General features: G+C 61.8%; 1 protein-coding gene across 1 annotated transcript in view; it reads right to left on the bottom strand.

Annotated features, from left to right (window-relative positions):
* SDK2 (sidekick cell adhesion molecule 2) overlaps nucleotides 1-25587 on the bottom strand; it is a 218337-nt gene that overhangs the window by 10824 nt on the left and 181926 nt on the right. The window contains exons 29-43 of the mRNA XM_080680029.1: nucleotides 25199-25393; nucleotides 24186-24387; nucleotides 22990-23093; nucleotides 22312-22382; nucleotides 21304-21439; nucleotides 19851-19907; nucleotides 18509-18610; nucleotides 18273-18388; nucleotides 15202-15388; nucleotides 12211-12348; nucleotides 8693-8854; nucleotides 5953-6078; nucleotides 2923-3087; nucleotides 1798-1938; nucleotides 1401-1539 (exon numbers count right to left, since the gene is read on the bottom strand). Coding sequence (XP_080536155.1) covers nucleotides 1401-1539; nucleotides 1798-1938; nucleotides 2923-3087; nucleotides 5953-6078; nucleotides 8693-8854; nucleotides 12211-12348; nucleotides 15202-15388; nucleotides 18273-18388; nucleotides 18509-18610; nucleotides 19851-19907; nucleotides 21304-21439; nucleotides 22312-22382; nucleotides 22990-23093; nucleotides 24186-24387; nucleotides 25199-25393 — 2041 coding nt within the window. The remainder of the gene's footprint in view (nucleotides 1-1400; nucleotides 1540-1797; nucleotides 1939-2922; nucleotides 3088-5952; nucleotides 6079-8692; nucleotides 8855-12210; nucleotides 12349-15201; nucleotides 15389-18272; nucleotides 18389-18508; nucleotides 18611-19850; nucleotides 19908-21303; nucleotides 21440-22311; nucleotides 22383-22989; nucleotides 23094-24185; nucleotides 24388-25198; nucleotides 25394-25587) is intronic.

Raw genomic sequence — 25587 nt, 5'->3', positions numbered from 1 at the left:
CTCTGGCACTGTCGCTCTAAGCCCCAGCTGTCCGCACAGGGGCCAGACACCACATGCTGCAGAAACGCTGCTCTGAGAACAGTCCCGCGACCTGGGAACATGTCCCAGGCAACCCCCTGCCCCTCCGACCTCTTGTGCTGCCTCTGCACTGATTTTATTCCCATCGGCAAAGTGCATCTTTAAAACAAAGCAGTAACAGTACTAGCCGAAGCTTCGTGTAGACCAGACAGCAAGCACACGACCCGGAGGAGGGGGACAACGGGGTGCCAGGCTAAGCTGCCCTCGTGACATGCAGGTGAGTGGGGGCTGGCATGTCCCCATGGCTGGGTCAGGCTGGAGCCTGGGGCTCGTTTGGTGCAGGCGGGAATTCTGTGCAGGCCCAGGGGTGCAGGCATGGTCAGGGCTGCGGTGTGTGTACACTGTGGGTGCGAGAGGCAGGCCAGGCCAGACCAGGCCAGGCCAGGCCGTCGGTGAGACGCCCCTTGTTCCGGGTGGCAGGGGCCTGGAGCCAGCCTGGCGAGACTGTGGTGGCCATGCTGGGCCTGCCACGGAGCCATCAAATGTCCCTTTCTTTGGAAAGCTGGCTTTCTCAGAGGGTGAGAGTGGGCCTCATTGGCCAGCACCCCGACCCCCACCCCACCCCCCTGAAGAACACACACATCGCCTCCTCCCTCCGGGACCAGACAGAGACGTTTTGTGAGCTGCCCCTGTCCTTGGCCATGGGCAGCCCTGCGGCTGCAGGCATCGGTAGGAGGGCCTGGGGTTGGAGAGACGTAGGGTGGAGAGCTGGCAATGCCACCAGCTTCGTCCTTCCTGGTGGGCTGCTTAGATGCTGCCCTTGGGGGACGATGCTGAGAGAGTGGACTTGGGGGGCGAGGGTGGGAGAACACGTTTCGCAATGACAGCCGGCATGAGGGAGGACCAGGGGAGACGTGGCTACACTCGGGGTGTCTGTCCTTTCCTGGGGGGTGGACAGGTAGGGCGTCCACGATCGTGGGGAGCTCCTGGGGCCTCTCACTCAGGTGGGTCTGCCCAGCCTTGGCCGGGCCGTCTCCCCTCGGGGGCAAGTGGATAGCATGGCTTCGGGCTGTGCCTAGGAACAGCTGGCTTCAGATGGCAGTCGGCCTGTCTGCAAAACTGTGCAAGTTATTTGCCTTCTGCTGTGATTGGTGGAAACCCTTTGTCCCCACCTCCTTGTGACTTTCTCGCCAGTGTGCCCTCGCCCGGGCTGTGGGCCCTGGCCCCTGCCTGTGCTGACCGTTCCCACTCACTGGGGTGGAAAGCCGTTTCTGGGACAGGGTGAGGCCGAGTGGGCGCTGCCTGCTCTGTGGCCCTCCCCAGCCGGGCACTGCTGGCCCTCCAGCCCCCGCCCTCCCGTCCCCCACGCAGAGGGCTGCTACCTGGTATACAGGCCGTTCTTCCGGCAGAAGGAGTTCTTGACGGAGAGGCGCCGGTTGTTGAGTTCCAGGGCAGGAAAACTGCTTTCATCCAAGCTCATCATCTCCCCATGGCCCAGGGCACCAGCCTTGGCACTGCTCCCTGGGGGGCAGGTTGGCATGGCTTGGTCACGCCATCCCTTTAACACTGGGCAGCGTCCCCTCCCCCACCTCCCTTCTCCCCACCTGGCCGGCTGCCCCCTCTTTCTCGTGCTAGAGCTGAAACCAGACTAGGAAGCCCGGGCTGCCCCACCTGTGGGAGCAGATGCACTTCCGGGAGAGAGACCTCCACCGGTCTCTGCGGAAGGGAGGCGGACACGGGAAGGCCCAGCCCCTCTGGCAGGGCTGGGGGCTGGCTCACCCGAGTCTGTCTTCTTGGCGTACTTCTTGCTCTGGCCCCGGATGACGAGCACGAAGACCAGGAGCAGGATGAAGATGAGGCCGACCAGGGCGACGACCACCAGGAACCACCACTCCTCGTAGAACGGGTTGGTTTTCTGGGCTGGAACACGGGTGGGGCGTCAGGACCAGGGTGCTCGGCCCCTCTTGCCTCCAAACCTCCCACTCCAGCGGGGTCCCTCCATCCTGCTCTCGGTCTATGGGTAGGCGAGGTCTGTGCCCCCTGAAGGAGGTCAAGCCTATGACAAGGTTGGGAGGGACAGTCATTTGACGTGCCAGCTCTGATCAATGGGGCTCCCTGGAGGCTGTTTCAAGACGAGTGCTGAGGTTGCTTCTGGACTCATGAGGAAACCGTGCCGGGATTAATTAGTGATGTCTGCTGGAGACATGGGCTGCAGTGGAGGAGGGATGGTGTGTTTGCTATTTTTTTCGGCTGGCTCCTATTTCAGCTCTCAAGTATTTATTTATTTCCCACGATCGGTGCTGTCCATCTGGCAAGGGTGGGAGTGTGTTGGAAACTCCCCCGGTGAGTAGAAATTCGGAGTTACAGGTCTGCCTTGGGGGAAGAGGCCTTGGTATTAAGTGGTCAGTGCTTAGCTTTGGGGTCATGGGTTTTGGTAGTAGAGGCCCTTGTGAGCTGAGACACGCTGGACGGGAAGAACAGGGAGAGGAGAAGAGGAGGATGGCAGGCCAGCCCACCCAGACGCTGCTCCGTCAGGTGGTCCAGGCCTGTCTGTGCTCTGTCTGTTTGGGGCTCGGTTTCTATGGAGACACACAGTTTATGAACTGGTGCCCTTGAATCTCCTGGCTGATGAGCTCAGGGAAGCTCCCATGATTCATCCACAAGCCGGCTGGGCCCCCTGCCCAGGGCTTCCAAGTCCTTGAAAAGGAACCCACAGGAGTTATTGTCTGTCCCATTTCTTCCGAAGCTGAACCCTGACTCGGGCCCTGGCCCAGGGCTCGCTGCTGCTTCGAGGCACTGAGGGGACAGTGCATTTCGGGCCCCACCCCAGCGCTCCCGGGGCTCTGCTGCCTCCCCTTCTTCCCCACTGCCCAGCCCCTGCTCCCCTCACCCACAGGCCGGTACCTGGCACAGACTGGGAGGGGCTGCTGGGGGTGCCGAAGCCGTAGTCGTTGACCGCAATGACCCGGAAGTCGTAGCTCACGCCCGGCTTCAGGATGTCCATGCTGAATGTGTAGGAGGTCACCTCCTTGGGGATGTCTTTGATGAGGATGTCCCATAGCCCCTCGTCTGCAAGAGCGCAGAAGGGAGGCCCCCCGTGAGGGGAGGCCCCATCCTAGCTGTCGCTCCCTGAGAGCGGCCTGTCAGGTCTGCCCGTCAACTCCACTCTCCAGTGCGGGGAGGGCCCCCAGGAGGTCCTCAGGAGATGACAGATACCTGTGCAGTATCTGACCCTGTTAGTCTGTTCGTTAAGATGTCCATACAACATTAAACATGTATAAAATGCAGAACAGATTGCAAAGAGCAACCCGCTACCACCCAGGGGTCCTCAAACTACGGCCCGCGGGCCACATGCAGCCCGCCGAGGACATTTATCCAGCCCGCCGGGTGCCGCTGCCTGTCCTGCTTAGCAGCCGACTCGTCCCGGGCCCGCAGTGCGCATAGGAATTTGTTCATCGTTTTTTTTTAAACTATAGTCCGGCCCTCCAACGGTCTGAGGGACAGTGAACTGGCCCCCTGTTTAAAAAGTTTGAGGACCCCTGATTCTAGACAAAGCGATGAGCCTTTTTAGCCCCTATAGGCAGAATTATTCTGCATATTCCTCTTTTTAAGAAAATATATTCTTATTGAATAAACAGGGACCTCCTCGTTCACGCTGCTGGGCCTGCATATACTTTTTCCATTGCATCGCAAAGTGCTCCTCAACATTTGGCTGCCTCAGATGTCATCATCTGGTGCCCCCTCCTGTCCTTAAGCAGGCCCCCATGTTCCTGGTCCCCATCCCTATTCAAAGCACACACAGCAGTGGCATCAAACAAGGACTGTGTGTGAACAGCTGCAGAAGGGATTGGGTTACCATGAGGGTTTGGTCAAGTTGCCTGGATTTGATGGGACCCATCCTCAGGTCCCTCCATGCTGAGGAGCAGGGATCAGAGGAGTATCAGGGACCAGAGAGGGCGGAAGGGCTCCCCGTCTGTACTCCACCCATGTTGTCCCCAACTTTTGAGTTCTTGACTTCCCTCTCAGACCTCCACCCCCCACCCTCCGTCTTAACTATTAGCCCAAGGTTAAGGCAATGGCTCTTCACCCTTTCCCACGGCCTGCCGTCCCCTGCACCAGCCCTCCACCATGGCTCTGAGTCCTGACCCTTCAGGGGATCCTGGCTGGGTCCCTCCTCTTACCCTAGTCCTTGATCCCACCCGTGTGGACCAACGCATGGCCCCCAAACCCAGAACACCAGGCCCCACGCCAGGCCTCCCAGGAAGCAGAGGGAAATCAACAGGGCCGGAGTCCATTCTGGAGCCAACATTCCACAGCCTGGCACCCCGGCCGGCCAACTCGGGTGGAAAAAGCAGGCTCGGGCCCTGGTTGGGAGAAGCACACGGCCGTCTCCAGGCCAACTCAGCAGCCGGCACTGGAGGGCTGGGGCGGCACCATCTGGAGTGGAGAGAGAGCCAGCCGTACACACCCCTTCCGGCTACAGGCTGGCTCTAAGCTGCTATAGGTGTTAGCTATTGGTGACTGTAATCATGTGCCTAAGATGAAGGCAACGACGGGGTGGTGGCTGCCTCCTGGAACCCCTGAAATGAACTACTTGTATTGAGATGACTAGAGCTCGGCTGCCCCAAGGATGCTCCGATGGCCCCTTAGAAGTGTCACCTCCTGCCATGCCCGGCTACTTCCCATTGTGTCTGCCACTTGCTGCTCCTGCAGGAGCAGCAAAGATGGCATTGAGTGTCTCAGCTTCAGTGGCCTAATCATGGGTCCAGGGAAGACCAGGAACAAGCCTCCGGCTCCGTGGACTCTGGCGCCTCTGATTAACTCGGAAGCCTAGCAACGGGGGAGCTGGCAGGGCGAGGGCTCCGTGGGTAAGGGGAGCCGGGAGGCGCAGGTGTCACGGCGACTGTGAAACGGGAGCGTGCAGAGCAGCCCCTGCAGCGGCTCATCGGCCGCTCATCTGCTGATGGCTTGGGAAGTTCTTGTGATTCGATTTCAGGCTTGACGGGACAGGTTGGTGCGGTTACAGGAGCTGCCAAGCCAGTCCTGAGGGCGGAGACGGGCCTTAAAGAGGCAGCTGGGTCTTTGTGGGGGGGGGGGTTGGGAGGGGGTGGGCGGGGGCGGAAAGAACGGCCGGCCTCCTTAGGGGGTGCTGGCCAGTGGGGCTGCCTGGAGGACATGGGTGTTTAACCTCTGTGAGCTCAACTTCGTGCTCCCCTGGGTTCTTTTTTTTTTTTAATCCTCACCGGAGGATATTTTCCATTGATTTTTAGAGAGAGTGGAAGAGAGAGGGAAAGACAGAGAAACATCGATGTGAGAGAAACACAAGTTCGGACCAGGACCCAGCCTGGGGAGGAGCCTGCAACTGAAGTACGTGCCCTTGACCGGAATCGAACCCGGGACCCTTTGTTCCACAGGCTGATGCTCTATCCACCGAGCCAATCGGCTAGGGCCATGGTCGTCAAACTGTGGCTCGCGAGCCACATGTGGCTCTTTGGCCTCTTGAGTGGCTCTTCCACACCATACCACGGCCTGGGCGAGTCTATTTTGAAGAAGTGGCGTTAGAAGAAGTTTAAGTTTAAAAAATGTGGCTCTCAAAAGAAATGTCAATCGTTGTCCTGTTGACATTTGGCTCTGTTGACGAATGAGTTTGCCGACCACTGGCCTAGGGCTCCCCTCGCTTCTTGAACGACCCTCCACCTGAGTGGGTCCTCAGCGGGCGCTAGGTGCTGCTCTCTGGGGTGTTCCTTAACTAAGGGTGCACCTCCCTACTCCCCACTCCCACAGCCACCTCCAGCTTCACCTGGAGAAGCACATGTGCCATTGCAATTGCAGGTGACGATGACAGAAGGGCACCAGGTGGAGGGACTCGGGAAAGAGGAAGAAAGTGAGACGTGGGCTCCATAGGGACAGCGGCTCAGCCAGGGCGGGCGTTACCTGACGGCCTGGCCTCTATGACGTAGCGGGTGACGGGCCCTTTGCCGGGGTCTCCGCTGGACCAGTGGATGGCGATGGCGGAGCTGTACCGCACGATGATGGGCACTCCAGGCGGTCCCGGGGCACCTGCCAACGGCACACATGGGCGAGGGATGCACAGCACCGACGGGCACCCAGCCTGCCTCCCTGTGCCCCAGCTGGAGAGGCTGGCCCGCGAAACCAGCCCCGCCTGAGTCCCGGGAAACCCTGCAGGGTGAGGCCGGGGAAGTGTGTCTAAGGCTCGACCTGCTGATTCTTTTCTGCATTCCCCTACTCCCTCTTTGCCCCCAATTCCAAGTTTCAGGGCAGGAGAGGGACCCTGGGGTGATGCCAGAAAGGTCCCTGGAGCAGATTCAGGAGACCCGGGTTCCTAGTCCAACCCAGAACCGTTAGATGGGTGACTGATCAGTTCACATAGCCATCCGGTGCCTCAGTTTCCCCACCTGTAAAGGCCTTTTGGAATGCAAGGCCTGAAAGGGATGTGTCCTGGGGGCAGTGGAGGCGGGTAGGACCATGGCAGAGCAGGCCCATGATTGGGAGAGGTTGCTTTTGGGGGGCTGAGTGGGCCCCTGACATCTCCCCTCCTGGCCTATGAGGGCAACGTCCCCCCCACCGCCTGCCTGTAATCCGCCAGCGCAGCCACACTGGCTCTGAGGCAGGGGGACCTGGGTCCTGCTGCTTGGAGAGGGAGGAAGAGCCGGGCTCCAGGGCCAGTTCTGCTGGTGAGGCAGGCGGTCAGGCAGCAGCCAGCCTGGGAGCCGGAGCAGCAGGGAGTTCACTCCGTAGTAAGAGGAGTGACCCGGTTTTATCCGTCATGGGTCCCAGGACCCTTCTGTCTGGGGGTGCCCTGCAGCACAGGCCCGTGCCTGTCCTCTGGCTCCCAGTGTTCCCTGGGCCCCGACCCTGAGTGCTGTCACTCATTCGACGTGCGGCCCTGCATGCTCAGAGCGGGGCACACAGTAGGTGCTTCCTATGTGCTGGTGGGGCCAGGGAGCGAGCCAGCGATGGGTGACTGGCTGGCTGAGCGAGTGCGGGTGGCCCTGGTGGACGCCTGCTGGGAAAGGGGGCGAGAGTCCAGCATTGGATGGAACCAGGAGCTGGCGGGCTGGACCGGAGGCCAAGGACTCAGTGACAGAGCTGGGCAGCCCAATGCCCGCCTGCGCCCAGGCCCAACCCAGGACCTTGAGGACCGCGTTTCCTTCCTTCCTTCCTTCCCTAATGTGTGTCCTGCCTGCAGCGGGACACAGCCCAGGGAGGTGTGAAGGGTGGGGTGGGGCTTTTAGGACCCCGAGTTCTCGCTCAGGGCTGAGAGACGGAGCTGTCAGTCATCTCCTGGACCACTGCCCGGCTTGGGGAGGAGGATGGGAGCTGCTTTTCCTCCCTGCAGACCCTCTTCATTCACACCTGCAGGGGGCAGCTCGGCTCTTCCTTACCCCCCCCCCCCACTTCCTGTCCCCTGGCCTGCCCCCAGGCCTCAGGTTAGAACAGTCTGTCCAGATGGGCATCTCCTGTCCCCATGCCACTGCTCGGCTGACAGCTCTCTTCCTGCTTTTGTTTCCTAGGAAAGCGGGCTTAGGTGAGAGGCCTTCGGGGAGGGACAGGGCAGAGGGGGGGCAGGGCAGAGGGGGGCCGGGGTGGCTCCAGGCGGCTCTCCCTGCAGCCCTGCGGCCTTTTTCCCATGGAGCCACACAGCTTCTCTGCAGAGCCAGGGGCAGGAAGGGAAGGTGCCCAGAAAGAGAAAGAGGGCGGCCTGACGCAGCTGGGAGGGCAAACCCATCGTGCAGGTGAACTGGCAGGCGAGGCGGCCTCCTGGGCGGGGCCCAGCTCACCTTCCCGAGGCCGGGCTAAGCCAGGCTCTGGTGCCAGGAGGCCTGGTCCCCACCTGGTCTGTGGGGCAGGGAGGAGGGAGCAGAGGGATTTCAGGACAAGTGTGGGATGGGCTGTGTTCTCTCTCAGGAAGGGAGGGAAGAGCGTGGCCTGGAGGCAGGTGGCTTTTGTGTTCAGGAGGGGACAATCTGCAGGGGTGACAGGGACTTTGGAGAGCTAAGCCCCAACCACCCCCCAGCCCAAGGACGACCTGAACAGGTGTCACAAGACCCAAACCAAGCCACGCTTTCCTCTCTGCCCCTCCCCTCCTGCCTCAGGAGGGTACACTGCTGTGTTGCTCCTTTCTTCCCCTCCCCCCAACCTTGCCAACGTCTGTCCGTCACCTCTGTCCAGGAAGGAGGCAGCCAGCAGGTGCTCCCACCTTTAGCTCAGTCACAGTCACCCTCCTGCCTCTCCCACTCCCACAATTAGTGGTTCTCACAGCGGGTGCCGAAGAGACCCACTCGGTCTTGTTCAAATGCACATTCCTAAGCAGATGCTCAGAGATTCTGACTTCCTGGGGCCCAGGAACCTGCTCTTATCAAAAGGACCCCAGGGGTTCTGGCCTAAGTAGCAGCCTGAGAAACTTCTGATGTTATGGGTAACCTTGACAGCCCAGCCACCTTCTCCCTCACCTCCATCTACGCCACTGCACAGGCCCACCCTGTACTCTCAAGGTCTGGTGTGTCTGCCTGTGTCTGCTGTCCCCTGGCCCGTGAGCTCTGCCGGGGACCTGGTCTTGCTCATCCCGGTGTCTGGATACCCCTTCTCGTGTGGGGGGCTAAATGCTGTGTGTGGAGGGCGGCAGGTCCCAGGCCCGCCGATGCTCCCCTACCTTCGCCTGGGCCCGTGGTGACGTTGGCCTCGATCTCGGGCCCGTAGGTGAAGGTCTTGGCTCTGATGCGGAACCGGTAGGTCATGCCCTCCGCCAGGTCCTTCACCTTCAGCCACAGGGGGCTGTTCCCCTTCACGTCCACCGTCACGATCTTGCTGACTCCTGGGGGGAAAGCAGAGGATGTGGGCACTGCGGGGCCTGCGGGGGGCCTGGGGGGGGGCAGCTGACACCGCCAGGGCCAAAGCCTCTTGGCATGAGGCCAGGCTGGCACCCTCGGCCACACATTAGTGTCTCCCAGACTGATTCTCAGCCACAGTGCTCCCGGCTGCGCTTAGGAAAAAGGGCCCCACGGCTAAAGGGGCTTCAGAAAGGCTACACGCTGTCTGCCTCCGAGATGACCACGGGTCCTTTTGCATCTGGAGGGAGAGACAACGCGCCATCCTGTTTAACGTAACTGTTGGGCCCCAATACATCTTAGAGCCCGTTTCTGTCCCCCTTGTCACATCCTGCCGAACTCCCATTCCAAGGATCACCTTCCAGGAAGTGCTTCTGTAAAGACAGCATAGCCTGGAGTTGGAGGGCACACACCTGCAGCCAGCTGAGGGCAACCTGAGCCCCTACAGCCAGGACACCTCAGCCCCTACAGCCAGGACCACCTCAGCCCCTACAGCCAGGACCACCTCAGCTCCTACAGCCAGGACCACCTCAGCCCCTACAGCCAGGACCACCTCAGCCCCTACAGCCAGGACAACCTCAGCTCCTATAGCCAGGACAACCTCAGCTCCTACAGCCAGGACAACCTCAGCTTCTACAGCCAGGACAACCTCAGCTCCTACAGCCAGGACAACCTGAGGCCCTACAGCCAGGACAACCTCAGCTTCTACAGCCAGGACAACCTCAGCTTCTACAGCCAGGACCACCTCAGCTCCTACAGCCAGGACAACCTGAGGCCCTATAGCCAGGACAACCAGAGCCCCTACAGCCAGGACAACCTCAGCTCCTACAGCCAGGACAACCTGAGGCCCTACAGCCAGGACAACCTCAGCTCCTACAGCCAGGACAACCAGAGCCCCTACAGCCAGGACAACCTCAGCTCCTACAGCCAGGACAACCAGAGCCCCTACAGCCAGGACAACCTCAGCTCCTACAGCCAGGACAACCTGAGGCCCTACAGCCAGGACCACCTCAGCTCCTACAGCCAGGACAACCAGAGCCCCTACAGCCAGGACAACCTCAGCTTCTACAGCCAGGACAACCTCAGCTTCTACAGCCAGGACCACCTCAGCTTCTACAGCCAGGACAACCAGAGCCCCTACAGCCAGGACAACCTCAGCTCCTACAGCCAGGACAACCAGAGCCCCTACAGCCAGGACAACCTCAGCTCCTACAGCCAGGACAACCTGAGGCCCTACAGCCAGGACAACCTGAGGCCCTACAGCCAGGACAACCTCAGCTCCTACAGCCAGGACAACCTGAGGCCCTACAGCCAGGACAACCTCAGCACAGCCTGGGCTTTTCATGCCAGAGAGAGCTGGGAGCTCACACCGGGGTCCCCCTGTCAACTGCACCCCAAACTGTGGCAATTAGAGGGGAGGCCTGGATGGTTTTCAGGAGGTGAGAGTTTGCGCTTGTGTTCCACAGATCCAAACCTCCCACCCCTCCCGCCAGTTGAGCTGGCATCGGTTAAACACCCATGTCCTCCAGGCAGCCCCACTGACCAGCGCCCCGTAAGGAGGCCACTGTTCCCCTAAGGACTGGCTTTCCGCTGCCATGTCCACTGAGCACACTGGTCACTGCTGGGAGACGGCTCCACAGCCTGCGGGCTGGGCTCACACCCAGCACTGGCCCCAGGCGCCTGTTCATGTCCCCTAGCGTCCGTGTGTCCTTCCGCTGAGCACGGGCATCCGTCACATCTAAGGCTGGATGCTATGAGGCTAAATAGAACAGCAGAGCACCTGGCACGTGGTAGGTGCCCCATCTACATACTGAATAAACAAGGTGCTGAGTGACAGACAGGGGGCGCTCCAGAGGTGCTTCCTGCAGGAATGAGGAGATCTGGGGGCGACGTGGGGACATGCCCAGGACCAGAGCAGCAGCTCTGGGTATCGGCTCCTTGACATTTCTGAGCAAACCCCTCATCACCATGGACCCTGGTTTTCCCTGAGGAAAGGGGGTCCTGGATGCTCATGCGGCCTGCTGACCTGAGCCCAGGGCGGAGGCACCAACCCGGGGTGCAGACGCCGCGCTGGCCAGACTGGGTGTCGCCTAGCCGCACGCAGGGCTTCAGGATCCTATCAGCTGGGCCATCACGGGGCAGACGGGAATATGGAAGGGCGTGGGGACATGGGGTCCAGACCCTGCTGGACAGAGGACCAAAGGCAAAGCGCTCACACCTCTCAAGGGCAGGCCGGGTGGAGGCCACTGTGACGAGCGTGCGTCTGTCCCATCCCCCTGCATCCCCTCCCCGTGACCTCTGTCCTCTCCTTCCTGCCTTTCCCGGGCCTGCACCTGACCAGGCCTCCCGGGGCCGGCTCCCCTGCTGGCCTAGCACACAGTGCACTCTGCAGACAGGAAGCTGCTGGCACGCAGGTAGTGGCGGCGAAGACTGAGGGCCATTGTTCCCCGGCTGACCCAGAACTGCTGGCCACTGCAGCATACTCAGGGCTCCGCCCCTTGTCTGGCCAGGTTCAGTTGTCAGGGAGGGGTGAGAGGGAGGGGTAAGCCCAGAGGTGGTCACCTCTGGCCACCAGGGTGCCAGCTGGTAGGCCAGCCACATCCCCAAGGTCTTGCTGGGCTCCGGAACTGGACGCAGGCTGCTGGGAGCCCAGTCCCCTTCCCACCTCTCTAAGTCCCTAGCTATGATTCTGGGCTAACCCACCTGGGGGTGCAGGAGTGGGCCAGGGTCCCAGCCAGGGCCTAGAGGGCGGGGCGGGGCAGGGGTTACAGAGAGGCTCTGAAGACAGCCCAGGGTCAGAGGGACAGAGCCGGAGGTTCAAGACCAGAGGCTCACAGAGGGAGCGGGGTGCAATGCCCCCCAAACTTGTGCATCCTTCTGGGGAGAGGCTCTGGTCTTTCATCAGATTCTCCAAGCGGTTCCTGACTCCATGGAAGGCAGAGAAAGCTGAACCCAGAGTAAGGCTGGACCTCAATTCTGGGGGGCATGCCTGGGCCAGGACCATCGGCCCCCCCATCTTCATGACCTGTCCAGCTTGGGATGCTGTGTCTCTCCCAGGGCCCCCACCCCCACACTCCAGTCCCCCCCAGCCCCCCACTGCCATTGACTTTTGGACAAGAAGAGATTGAAAACTTGGACCTGGGAGTTAGGATACCTAGGCCGTTCCTCAGCTCACCCCCAACTTGTTGCACCTCAGAACTCCCCTTCCCTTGTCCCGGCCTCAGTTTCCTCTTTATAAGCTGGGAGATGCTGGCCACATGGACTGCAGTGACAGCGAGGGGACCCCGGCTGAGAGAGAGCCCCCTCGAGGTGGGTGTAAGGCACGCGCTGGGGTCCCACTCACCGTCCACAGGGGTGCAGGGCTCGTACACCAGCCGGTAGCCCTCCAGGACGCCGTTGGGGAATTGCGGGGCCTCCCAGGACACGTTCACGGAGGTGGTGGTCAGCTCGCTGAACTTGACCGAGCTGGGAGCACTGGGGGCTGCGGGGGAGACGGACAGGGGTTTTTTCCTCCTTCCCCGGACTTTCAAAGACCCATTCAGCTCCCAGGAACCAGCAGGGGTGGGGGCCCAGGAGGCGGAAGAGAGCAGGACTCTGAGCAGGACAGGGCAGGAGGGGTCTCCAGGGGTCACTGGACCCTGCCCCCCCCTCCTCTCCCACTGCATCACAACACTCGCTTTGCAAGCTCAGAGTCCAAGAATTCTTTGCCTCAAGTTAGAGAACTCGGATTCCTCCCGCTCAGGGGCCCCTAGCCCTGGCTCAGAGCCCAGGCCCAGCCTGTGTCCTGCCTCAGGGTCTCTGCGGGGCCAGGCCGTGTCCTGGTTTTGTGGGGCATCTCTCTCAGCTTCCCGGGGAGAGGGCCGGGGGTGCCTGGGCCTCAGAGCATCAGGTGGGCACTGAACAAGATGGCAGAGCCGCAGTTTCTCTCGTCCCCAGGGCCAGGGCTCGACGCCCAGAGACCACCCTGCCACATGCAGCCGGAGCCAGGGACAAGCCCTTTGGAAGAGCTGCTTTTCTGGCCTGAGTACCCAGGAGCAACCCAAACCATGGGGGTGGGTGCTCCGGGGGCGGACGGGGAGGACGGGAAGGAAGCACCCAGGGGTAGCATCCCGAGCTGGCTCCAGCGGGATGGCCCGGCTATTATTGTCAGGGCCACCCCCACGGAGCTGGGGCTGACCCCGACCCCGCTTCCGCCCAGCCCTGTCCAGCCCGGGACAGGCCGCGCCAGCAAGCAGCCTTTGAAGGAGGCAGGCGAGCTCAGGGGGCCCTTCCTGCCTCCGCTCGGCTGGAGAAACGTGGGACAGAACACAGTGTCCGGCTGTGTCTGTGACACACGCTTCCAGGCTCCCGGGGGCGCACATCCGGCTGACGACACTGACAGAGAATGGTTAGGACAGGCGGGCGGACAGACACACAGATTCTCAGAGCCGGAGGAGGGACAGGGTTTCCCTGGAGCCAGGCTCGTCCCCAAAGAAGAGAAAAGGCCATTTACAGAAGGGGAGGCAGCAGGTTGGAGAAGACACTTAAGGAGGTCAGGACGAAAGGCGTGGGTGCAAACCCCCAAGGACAGAACTCCGTGACAGGCCAAGGCGGGGGCCTGGCGACAGCTCGGGGCCAGCTCAGACATCCCGTCTCCAGCCTCTAATGCCCCTCGTCTGGTGGAGGGGACCCTGGGAAGCAGCATGTCCAGGCCACCCTTGTTCACCACGGCGTAGGGGCACCCCTGCCCGCCCATGCCCAGGACTCCGAAGGCTCAGGTGGAATCCGCCTGAGAAAGGGCCGTGGACTGTACACAGAGGGCTGGCTCTGCCCGTGGCAGCGGGACCCCCACCTCGTCCTCCCGCCGGCCCTGCCCCACCAGCCAGCCTCCTCCCTGGCCTCCCTGCCTCCATCCTCTCCCCACATCAGTCTGTCTTTTGAACACGGTCAGAGCGATCTTTCAAAACCACAATCCAACCCGGCCGGCGTGGCTCAGGGATTGAGCGTTGACCTACGAACCAGGAGGTCATGGTTCTGTTCGATTCCCAGTCAGGGCACATGCCCGGGTTGTGACTTGATCCCCAGTAGGGGGCGTGCAGGAGGCAGCTGATCAGTGATTCCCTTTCATCATTGATGTTTCTCTCTCTCTCCCTCTCCCTTCCTCTCTGAAATCAATACAAATATATAAAAAAATAAAAACAAAAACACAAACCAGACCCTGTTGCCCAGCCGCTTCAACCTGCCAGCGGCTCTCGTCACACTTAGATCATCCCAACATCCTCCCCCGGCCGCCAGGCCCTCCAGATCAGGACTCCCGTGTTCTTGCCAGCCACCTGGCTTTCTCTCGCTCCCCCTAATCCCCTCCGCCTCCAGACCTCGGCACCTGCTAGCCCCTCTGGCCGGAACCCCCCTCCTCCTGGACCTCCCACCGCCTCCTCTCCTATCAGCTCAGATGTCACCCCGCAGAGACGCCTCTGCAGGCAAACCTGCCCACAGCCACCTGTCTGTCCCCTGCCTCTGTCCTCCGTCCCCAGCACAGCCGCCAGAGGTTACTGCACCTCTGTACCGTGTGTGATCTGTCTCCATCCGAGGGGTGGGAGGTGGGAGGTGTGGGGGGGGGGCGTGTCAATCTCCTTCTCTGTTGTGGCCCCAGCACCTGGCACGTGCAGGTGGGAACAGGCAGGGAGAAGAAGGGGGCTGGCTGGGCCTGGACTGACCATGGGCAAGGCGGGCTACAGGGGCAAGACGTGTGTGTGTGTGTGTGTGTGTGTGTGTGTGTGTGTGTGTGGTGTGTGGTGTGTGTGTGTGGTGTGTGTGTGTGTGTGGTGTGTGTGTGTGGTGTGTGTGTGGTATGTGTGTGTGGTGTGTGTGTGTGTGTGTGTGGTGTGTGTGTGGTGTGTGTGTGTGGTGTGTGGTGTGTGTGGTGTGTGGTGTGTGGTGTGTGTGTGTGTGGTGTGTATGTGTGTGGTGTGTGTGTGTGTGGTGTGTGGTGTGTGTGTGTGTGGTGTGTGGTGTGTGGTGTGTATGTGTGTGGTGTGTGTGTGTGTGTGGTGTGTGGTGTGTGTGTGTGGTGTGTGTGGTGTGTGGTGTGTGTGCGTGTGTGTGTGTGTGTGTGTGTGTGTGGTCTGGGGCTCTCCCCAAAGCTGTATGGAGAAAACTTCTCTTCTGAGCACCCCATGTTGGCCTCTCTTTGGGGCTGTGGAGAGCATTCCAGGGGCATGGGTACCCAGCCTAGATGTCTCAGGGGGTGGCGTCAGGTTGCTGCCTCCACTCCTCATGAGCCCAGCGGCTAGGGCCAGAGGTCCTTCCTCTGCCCCCCACGGCGACCCCTCCTCCCCCTCGGCGGTCTCCCCACCTGCTTGCTGGGTCTGGCCCCGGGTGGGGGTGCTCCGAGGCCCTTCCCCAGCGGCGTTGAAGGCCGCCACGCTGACCATGTAGGTGGTGTAGCCGGTCAGGTTCTTGAGCTTCACGCCGTTCTCAGCCAGGAAGAGCGTCTTCACCCGCTCGGTGAGGTTCTGCCGCTGGGCCTCCCAGAAATAAATCTGCGGACACAGACGACGGGGCGGGAGGGGGATGGACAACACGTCTCAGAGACACCTGGGTCTCAGGACATCTGCATTCGAGCGGTCCGCACACCTGGATGGGAGGTGTGAGTGACCCGGGAAACAGTGTGGAAGCATTTCAGGGCGTAGCAACCCTTCCAGAACCTTCCTTTTCTAATGCTTGTCTGGGAACCCCAAGAAGGCACAGACCTGCTGTGTGTTTATGGTGGTGCCGGCAGGACCTGCCACGGAAGGTAAGCGCAGCGGAGGGTCCACCCCAACCAAGAGCGGGGTGCAAGGACCAGGGGGTCGTATCACCTGGGTGCTGGGTAGGGATGCAGGGTGTTGACACGTCCCACGGGCACCCTGCAGTTTGCAAAGCCAGCTGCAGAAGCTGGCGGGCCTGGAGCTGCATGACCCCAAGTGCACCATTTACTAAGGCTCTGACGGCTGGTGAGACGTCCGTGAGAGCTCCCAGCGCCGCTCTGAGTGGGGGATTAGTGGGCATTTGTCGCCACCTGCTGGCAGAAGCGGTTTCTGATGCTACAGGCCCAATTTCTCCGTTTGCCCGGAGGAAGCTAATCAAAGTGGGTTAAGCGCTCACAAAAGTGACCCCGCCTGGCATGTGCTGGAAGCGCCATCATCCAATTGCTCGGACACGCTTGTCGCTCCTCCTGCCCTCACGCCCCACATTCACTGCGTCAGCACGTTCTGACGGCTCTACCCTTCACCTGGAACCGGAGACCAAACCTGGCCGCCACGCTTCCGCCCGGTCTTAGCTCAGCCACCACCGGGTCTCACACGTGGTTGCCGCTTCATGGCTCTGTGCCTGCTCCCTTCGGACAACTCCCTGCACAGCAGCCAGCCCCGCCCTTTCAAGACCCAAGTCATCCATGTCCCTGCTTTTGCCCCAAACCTTCCCTGCCTGTCACCTCCTTCAGAGTAAGGGCGGCCCCGGTCCCTGCCCAGACCCACGTCCCATCATGCTGCTCCCCACTCACTCGGAGACACACAGGACTGTTTGCTGGCCCACACGCCAAGCAGCCACTGACCCCAGGACCCTTGCTCACGTCTGTTCTTTCTGGAACTCTCCTCATCCAGGCCCATGTGATGTCCTGCGTATCCTTCGTTTTTCCTCAAGTGGCAGCTTCCCGCGAAGTCCCTCCCTAACAAACCTACTCACACTTCCAAACCTCCCCTCGGTCTCTCCCTGCTTAACCCGCTTCATTTACCACCACCTGGAGCTGCCACTTGTTCTGAACACCGTCCGTCTCCTTCCCCTACAGTTTCCCTCCCCGTGGACCGAGAACAAGGCTGGCACAAAGTAAGTGCTCAGTAAGCAGGCGTCACTGGAAGACAGTAGCTGCAGGGACGGGCCTGCCCGTGCACACGTCACAGCTCGGTCTCACCCACGTGCAGTTCCTCTCAGCCGTGCTCACCGGTGCGTGACCCCGGCACACGGTTCATGGCAATGGACGTGGCTGCTAATCCACGTCTGGGAGGTGGAAATTCCATTTCCCCAGTTAACACCCGGGGCCGCGAGGTTTCCCAGAGCGCGCAGACGTCTGCGGGGGGGGGGGGGGGGGGCGGCATACGGCGTCTGTGCACCCACACGCTTCCTGGGTCTGCACGTTAACCGGAGACTCCCACACCTCCACCGCCTGGGGGCTGCCCCCCTTCGCGGCTCCGCCCGGCTCCCTCCTCCTCCTGGGGAGGCATATGCTCAGACTCGGGATTTAGTGTTCCCAGCTGGCACTCCCCGGCAAGGACTCCAGGGGGTCATCCATCCTTAGTGCTTCCTTGGCAAGATGTCTTTCCCCCTCCCTCCCGCCTCCTTCGCCCCAGACGGAAAGAGACGCCTACTCCGGATTCTGTCTTAAACCAGGGCCACCGGCATGAACCAGCCCCGTGATGGGGTGAGCCCTGCGCCTTTCCGGAGACTCGGTTTCTGCCTGCGCAGTGACGGCTGAGCCAGGTGACCACGGGGCCCCTTGCGGCCCTCACGCGCCACACCTGCCATTGCCTGGGCCATCCTCTGGACCAGGGGTCCTCAAACTTTTTAAACAGGGGGCCAGTTCACTGTCCCTCAGACCGTTGGAGGGCCGGACTATAGTTTTTTAAAAAAAAACTATGAACGAATTCCTACGTGCACTGCGGGCCCGGGACGAGTCGGCCGCTAAGCAGGACAGGCAGCGGCACCCGGCGGGCCGGATCAATGTCCTTGGCGGGCCGCATGTGGCCCGCGGGCCGTAGTTTGAGGACGCCTGCTCTGGACACTGCAACAGGAGGCGGGCTCCAGCTCCTCTGGTGGCTGTGTACTCAGCGCTTCCTCTCCGCCCCTGGGGGAGCGGCGGCCAGCACACCTGGGGTCTGATTCTCTGCCACCTGCTGTTTTTGTGACCTGGCCGGGTCACCGGAAATGGGCCTCAGTTTCCTCATCTATACAATGGGCACACACATTGGTCAGCTTCCAGGGCTTTCCAGAGGATGAAGGAGCCCTAAAGGGCTCTGTGACTTACGGGGACAAACGGACTCCTGTCCTAACAGGTGACATCAGTACAGATTTAGAAACAGTTTTTAAGTAGAGACAGTGGCCCTCCAATTAAACATCAGTGTAATGAGGGTTGGCCAAAGAGCCACTTTGCATGGGTCTGATGTTGGCGCTGGGAGCTGGGGGGCTGGGAGGGTGGGGCCTGAGTTCTTGCGTCCCAGGACGTGGTACAGGCCGGTGGCACCTTTGAACCACCTGCACGATAATCCTGTGGGCTGTGCACCAACAGCGGGTGTAGACCCAGGGGCCTCTCCCACCACCTCCCCTGGGTCACCCCCAGCCCCCAGCCTGGCCTTTGCCCCTGGACCCTCTTCTTGGCCGGAGCGCCCGTACCTTGTAGCCCTGGATGTCTCCGTTCTGGCTCTCCAGCGGGGGAGGCTCCCACGTCACGTCCAGCTGCGTGGCCGTGGGGCCACGGACGGCCACGTTGCGGGGCGCCATCGTGGGCACTGGAGGGCGTGAGGGGAGGTGAGTGTGCGGAGCTGGTGACTCCAGGGAGGAGAAGGAGGTGGGCTGGGCCTCGTGGGGGCGGGAAAGGCGGGCTGGGGCCCCAGGGCGGCGGCACTCACCTGCCTCCCCGACGAAGACCTCCTGCGGGGCGCTCAGGGGCCCCTCGCCCACGGCGTTGTACACGGTCATGCGGATCTCGTAGCGCCGGTGCTTGTTCAGGTCTGTGGTGGGCGAGAGGGGGGGAGGGGAGAGACACACAGAAGTCACGGTCCTGCAGGGGACAGAGCCCTGGAGGGTGGGGCTGTGGGGGAGGCTGGATGATGCACCCTGTGATGCTAGTCCCTGAGGGAGGACGCAGGAAAGAACAGGTAAGAGGAGGCCTGGGAACCTGGACCCAGGTGACGCTGGCTAGCTTCCTGGCCCCGGGGGACCCTCGGGCACACGGTTGAGACTGAAAGGGGCACTGTTCATATTTGTGTCAGGACACTGGCGAGAACTAAGCTGCCCCAGGCACACTGGGTCAAGGGTCACTCCTTCCCTGCCTGTCCTGGGTCATAGGTCACTCCTTCCCTGCCTGTCCTGGCCACCGGGTCACGGGTCATTCCTTCCCCACATGGCAGATGCTAAAGGTTTCCAGCGCCTGACAGGGGGCTCAGCCTTAAAGGAAGGGGCGTTTGGACGTGAACTCTGGGCTAAGAAACCCTGTGTTTTTTTCCAGGTTTGGGGCACCTGGGTAAGATGCCTGGACAGAAGCTGGGAGGGAAGTAGGTACAGGAAATGGGCTCTGACGTCCTGGGTGGGGACGCTGTCCCTGCTGGGGGCGTGGCTGACTCCCTATCTCCCTTCCTGGGTGGACATTCTCCCTTCTGGAGTGGGAGTGCAGCCACCGGTTGAGGAAAGAAGGAGAGGGACAGTTCAGTCCTACAGAGTGGGGGTCCCTTGTCCAAGGCCCCAGGACTCCGGGGAACCACAGCTGGGACTTGAGAAACAGGACCAGAGTGGGCCATGCGCAGGCAGCAAGGTTTCCTGGTCCCTGGAGGGAAGCGGGGGGCAGGGGTGGGGGCCTGCTCCCTCCATGGCTGGGTCTGGCCCGGAAGACAGAGCCCCGCTGAGGTGCCTTTGCTGGGCCCGCCGGGGCGGCAGTGACACGGACGCTGTGCGGCCAACCAGCCGAGCCAACAGCTCCCGTGGCGGCCCCGCCGTCCCCCAGCCCAGCACACAGACCAGAGCGGGTTGCTTTTCCGAGCCGCACCCCACGGACAGAGGCCTGGAGGACAGCTTCCCTGGGGGCCCTGCGTCTCGGCGTGTTGTGGGAGGTTAGCATGTGCGAAGGGTGGTCCCATTCCCGCAGCAGCCCGAGGCGGGCGCGCCACTCGCCTGCCGTCAGGTGTCCTCAGAGACCCCGCTCCCCATCCCTGCGGAGGGCGCGGGCCCCCGACGGAGCCGCCATGCAAGACTTACTGTCCAGCTCGTACTGCGTGAGGCTGGGCCGGCTCAGGTTCCGCATGGAGAACAAGGCTACCGGGTGGGGAGGTGGAGGGAGGGGCCGGAGGGAGACAGCAGACAGCGGAGGTTAGTACACACACCCCGCCACGAAGACCCCAGCGAGGGGAGCGGGACGGAGAGAGGGGACGGGGTTCCTGATGCTGAGCTAGGCGCCAGGGCTGCCCCTGCCCCGGTGTGTGCTGGTCTGAGGTCACGGGGTGCCCTGAGCCCCCTGGAGCCCAGCATCCCTGGGGACATGCTGGGGGACCCTCTCGCCCCAACTCGTTCCCTGGCCTCCGCTCCTGCAAACCCCCATCAGGCAGTGGTCGTTAATTTCCTCCTCTGATCCAGGAACTATTTTCCTACCAGGAAACAGGACTATGAATCACGGGCAATAGAAAAATCAGAAGCACGTGTCTGCTAAATAAACAAAGAGCTCAGGCCTCCGATCGGCTACTTCCGAGGTTTTCTATTAAGGCGCCTGAGCTACGCGGTCCATCACGGCGCTGTCGGCGAATTCTCGCTCGGAGACAAGGCCGGAAAGGTTCAGGGGAAGGACGGGAGGAAAATTCATAGCGGAGAGGATCTTAAAACGGCCCTGGCCCTCCTGCTCGCCTCTGTTTTGGTGAATGGTCCCACCTCCCACCTGGGCATCCCAAATCCTCTGGACTCCTCCCTCTCGCACCTGTCCCTGTCCCTGGCCTGAGTCTGTCATGGAGCCCAGAGCATGTCATCTCTGACACCGGCCCTCAGTCCCAGCCCGAGCCGGCCACCCTGGCCCCAACATCACGCTCTTGCCCACGTTCCTGCATTAGCCTCCCACTGGCCTCCCCGCCTCTGGACCCCAGCGCCAGCCATCATGCCATCAACGCAACCCTCCTAACCCCCAAATGCAACAGGTCATTCCCTCGTGACTCTCCCTGGGATGTCCCCCTCCCCTAGAGGCAGGCTGGGTTCTGAGGGGCCCAGAGCAGAACAGTGACCTCCCTGGACCCGGAGGGGACCAGGCTGCTACCCGTGGGCGGTGACCAGGCTTGGCTTTTGGTCCTCCCTCCCACCTCGGGCCCTTTGCACATGCTGAGCTCTCCCTGTCCCGTTGGACCGGTTGCCATGGAATCCTCCGTCCGTGTCCATCCCCCTGGGAAGCCTTTTCTGACACTGGCCTAGGCTCTCCTGGGGTACATCCTCCCCAGCCTCGTTGCTCTGAGAGGGCAGGGACCCTGTCTGTTTGGTCCACGGTGTCCAGGGCATAGAGAAGGTGCTCAATAAACACTCGCTCAGTGACCGAAGGGGACAGGGGTGAGAGGCACACAGGGGGGTGGACGGCAGGGTTTCGGGTTAGAGTGATTCCAGGAAGCTGAGAGCTTTAGGCAGGCGAGCTGGCCCCCCTCCCCCCACCCCTGCCCCCCAGTCCCGCAGTGTCACTCACAGGTCAGCTCTGTCCACCTGGCCCCCGGGTTGTTGATGCCACGAAGCGTGAAGCCCCTCAGACCCTCGTACAGCAGCTCGCGGTACCGGATCCGGAAGCCCAGGAGGATGCCATTGATCTTGTCCTCGGCTGGGGGCTGCAGGGAAGGGAGTGGGGAATGGAGAGGGGCTGGGACCATGCAGCTCACCCTCCTCCATGCTGCTCCTCCCGCCCTCCCCATCCTGCCTCCTGAGGCCACAGAGCAGAGACCGAGTCTCAACCAGGAAAAGGAGTCAAAACGACACCGAGCCTTTTTTAATTCACAAGGCATTTCCAACACGGTTATTTCATCCTCGCAGCATGCCCTCCGAGGCAGGGAAGGGCGGGAATCACCGTGCCATCCCACCTAACAGAGCAGAGAGGCAGGGCTCAGAGAGGTTGAGGAACTTGCCCAAGGTCACACAGCATCCCTGGGGCCCCAGCCTGACCCTGGATCTTCTCACAGGGTCGAGTTGGACCTTGCCCAGGAGCTGCCGGACATGGTCACTAGCCACCCTCAGCCTGCTGATCCCTCTGCCTGGAGAGCCCAGTCCGCTCCAGCTCTTAGGTCAGAACAAGGGCGGATGTACCTGCCCCACCACCCCCAGCTTCCCCGCCCTCCCCGCACCTCCATCGTGTCTCCTTTGCTTTCTGCTCTCGTCCACAGCTGAGCAGAACAAGCTTCGGGAGACGGTGAAAGCTACTCTTTATACCTCTCTTAAAAATCCTGCTGAAACCACTCAGCCCTTTATTTGATCCTTAATTGCATCCCTAGCGGCTGCTGGCACCTCCCAGCTCCTTCGCCACAGTGGCCCCACTGCTCTCCTCTCCCGGCTCCCAGCTGCCTAGGTCACGGTCATTTGAGGGATGTAGCCTTGGGCTGGGGGAGGGCTGAGGGGGGGGGGGGTCCTGCCCTGTTTTCTCTTCAAGGGCTTTCCCTGCAGGGGGGCCGAGGTTGGTGCCTGGCCCCTCCCTGCTGCTGAGCCTCACCTGCCATCGGATCAGCACGGAGGTGGTGGTGTGGGGTGTCACCGAGATGATGGTGGGCGCTTCGTCAGGGGCTGGGGAGAGAGGCAGACAGGTGAGCTCTGGGGGCTGGGACTGAGGCCCCTGGGAGGACATTGAACTGTGGGCAGCTCCGCCTCAGGTCACCCACCACCCCAACTTCTGCAGAGCAAAGGGCCAGGGTGGAGGAAGAGAGGGGCTGGGACCTTGACCACAGCCCAAGAGCCCAGTGCCCCCTCCTCTCTGTTCATAAAGCCACAGGCCTCTGCCCCTGCCCCTGAGGCCCCCACTCCCATTCACTGGTTTTCCGGGGAGGCCCCCCACTCCCATTCACTGGTTTTCTGGGGAGGCCCCCCACTCCCATTCACTGGTTTTCGGGGGAGGCCCCCCACTCCCATTCACTGGTTTTCTGGGGTTGGCCACCAGCTTGAGAGTTATCAGAGAAGAAATACACTAGGAGCCAGGCTGAGTGTGGGTGCTAAGCCCAAGGCAAAGGCCCCCTCTGGCCCAAACCTCCTTGGCACTCTGCCCCCCGGAGCCAGACAACCGGCCCAGCAGGCCCCTCCCATCTTTGGAGGGCCCCTCCCCCCAGAAGAGGTCACCTAGTGCTCAGGAGGCACCCAGTGGACCAAGAGAAAGACACCCCAGGGTGGGGGCACTGACCGGCCTGCAGGGTGGTCAGCGGTTCCGACTCCTCGCTGAACTCACTGTCCCCGATGTCATTGGTCGCCTTCACGCGGAACTTGTAGGACGTGAAGGGCTTGAGCCTGTAGGGGAACCGGGCTCAGTGAACAGAGGTTCCCTAATGGCCTCGCCTCGCCATCTCTGCTTGGGGCAAGGGGCAGGGCTGTCGATCCATTGCACAGATGGGAACATCGAGGCTCAGAGAGAAGGTCTGTTACATGGGACGAACGGGCCAGGCCCTGAGCTCCCAGGCTGGCCCTAGACCAGGGGTCGGCAAACTCATTAGTCAACAGAGCCAAATATCAACAGTGCAACGATTTAAATTTCTTTTGAGAGCCACATTTTTTAAACTTAAACTTCTTCTAACGCCACTTCTTCAAAATAGACTCGCCCAGGCCGTGGTATTTTGTGGAAGAGCCACATTCAAGGGGCCAAAGAGCCGCATGTGGCTCGAGAGCCGCAGTTTGTCGACCACGGCCCTAGACCATGCCAGCTTGGGGTGTGGCCACACCTTTAGCTCCAGTATAATTCACAGGTCCCCAGGAGGGATGGTCCCCAGGAGGGATGGTCCCCAGGAGGGATGGTCCCCAGGAAGGATGGTCCCCAGGAGGGATGGTCCCCAGGAGGGACCATCTGCATATTTCTTGCCTGGAAGGAGGAACACCAGCGGCTCCCCCTCCGGGAACTGCCATCCCTTTCTCGAATTCAGTAAATTTAGGAAGGGTCGAGGCTCTCAAGCGTTAACCACACTTCATCTCTATCAGCCTCACTTCCTCTCCAGGCAAACGGCTTCCTTTTTGATTTACTGGGAGGAAAAGTATCGCTCAAAACTCCCGGTCACATCAACGGGAGCGTAAAAAATACGACCCCCTAGGAATGCTACTGAAGCAGAGCCGGGAGGGAGGCTCCGCTCCCTCTTGAAGAGGAGGCTGGACGTGCCGCTGGCTGGGAGCAACCGCTAAGGAAGGACGGAGCGCGCTTCGCTGAGCGGCTTCTAGCTCCAGACACGGATAATTAAGAGGCCGCTGTAACGGGCCCCAGAGAGAGGAGGGCGGTTAGGACAGAGCTGCGGGGCCGAGCGTGCCGGAGGGAGGTCCGGGGGCGGAGGGAGCCCCCTCGGGGCACCGCACGGCTGTCCAGGCCGGGGGCGCGGGGCGGAGGTGCTGGAGGCTCACCTGTCCACCACGCAGGCCGAGGCGTTGTGGCTCACGGAGGCGGAGTGCAGCGCCCACCCGCCGCCCGGCAGCTCGCGGGTCTGGACGGAGTAGTAGCGCACGGGGGACAGCCCGTCGCTGCCCGGCTCCCAGGACAGCAGCACGCTGCGCGCCTTCACGTCCTCCTGCCGCACCACGGGCTTGCCGGGGGGCTGCGGGCGGTCTGCGGGGCAGGAGGAGCAGGTGAGCCGGCGGGGGCATGGCCCCCTGACAGCCAGCACCTGTGTGGCTGGCCCGTGGCCTGTCCTCAGGTGCCTGGGAATGTACACCTCCCCAGGGCAGCCCGGGCAGAGCCTGACGGTGAGGAGGCACCGACATCGGCTCCTTTCCCGGCCTGCGGTGCTGAGAGGGGACCTACGCGGCCCCCTGCTGCTGAGAGGGACACAGGCCCCTTCCCGCCGTGGGAACGGGTGGAGGCCACTGCCCTCTGGGTTCTCCTGGGAACACTGTCTAACAGGCCCCATCCACAGGCATGCGGGGCTCAGGTCTGCTTCTGGAAAGCCCCACCTCAGGTGGCGCCTGCACACCACCCTCCGCCCACTGGACGGTCTCAGAAGCAGGTGTCGGCAACCTGCCCCTCAGGGAACCGGCAGCTGGGGCGGAGCAGGCCCCTTGCAGGGGAACTCCCAGCCCAGCCCCGGGTTCCGAGAGAGCTATTCGGAGTTATCCCTGATGGCCTTGCCTCGCCACCTCTGCTCGGGCCAGGGGTCAGGGGTGCTGATCCATTGCACAGATGGGAACATCAAGGCTCAGGAAGAAGGTCTGTTACATGGGACAAACAGGGGCCAGGCCGTGGGGGTCCTGAGCTCTCTTTGGCAGTCAGGCACGTGAGCCCACTTTCCATCCCAGACCAGGGCAAGGTGACCCTAGGCAGCTAAGCCCAGCCGTCCATGGGGAGAGGGTCTGAACACCTGGGTGGGTGGGGGGCCCCCTCAGCTGCCCTTCAGGCCTCCCCAGCCCCAGTGGGCAGTCACCTCTCTTCTCGGTGGTCACCACCAGGGCCTCGGCAGCCTCTCCCCAGCCCTTGCGGGTCTGGGCGGTGATGCGAAACAGGTAGACCGACTCGGGCTTGAGGCCGGTGGCCGTGTACTGGCGGGCGCTGGGTGCCAGCACCTCCACGGAGGCTGTGTTGGCGGTGGTGGCGTTGAGCCGGTGTGTGACCTGGTAAGCTGCGGGGGGAGGAAGGACATGGGCTGAGCTAAGAAGCAGGACACACGGCCCCCCAGATCCCTGAGAAAGGGTCATTCCTTCCTTCCTTGGCCACCCCAATGTCTGTAGGGGGGCCACCTGGGCTGTGGTCCGTCTGCGTGAAGCCCTCTTGGTCACTCTTGTGTCCTCAGCTGCCTGTGGGGAGTGTGACGGC

Source organism: Plecotus auritus (assembly GCF_963455305.1).
Source record: "Plecotus auritus genome assembly, chromosome: 7".
NCBI lineage: Eukaryota > Metazoa > Chordata > Mammalia > Chiroptera > Vespertilionidae > Plecotus > Plecotus auritus.
Note: the sequence above shows the minus strand (reverse complement) of the source record. Positions and strands in the feature narration are given on the sequence as shown.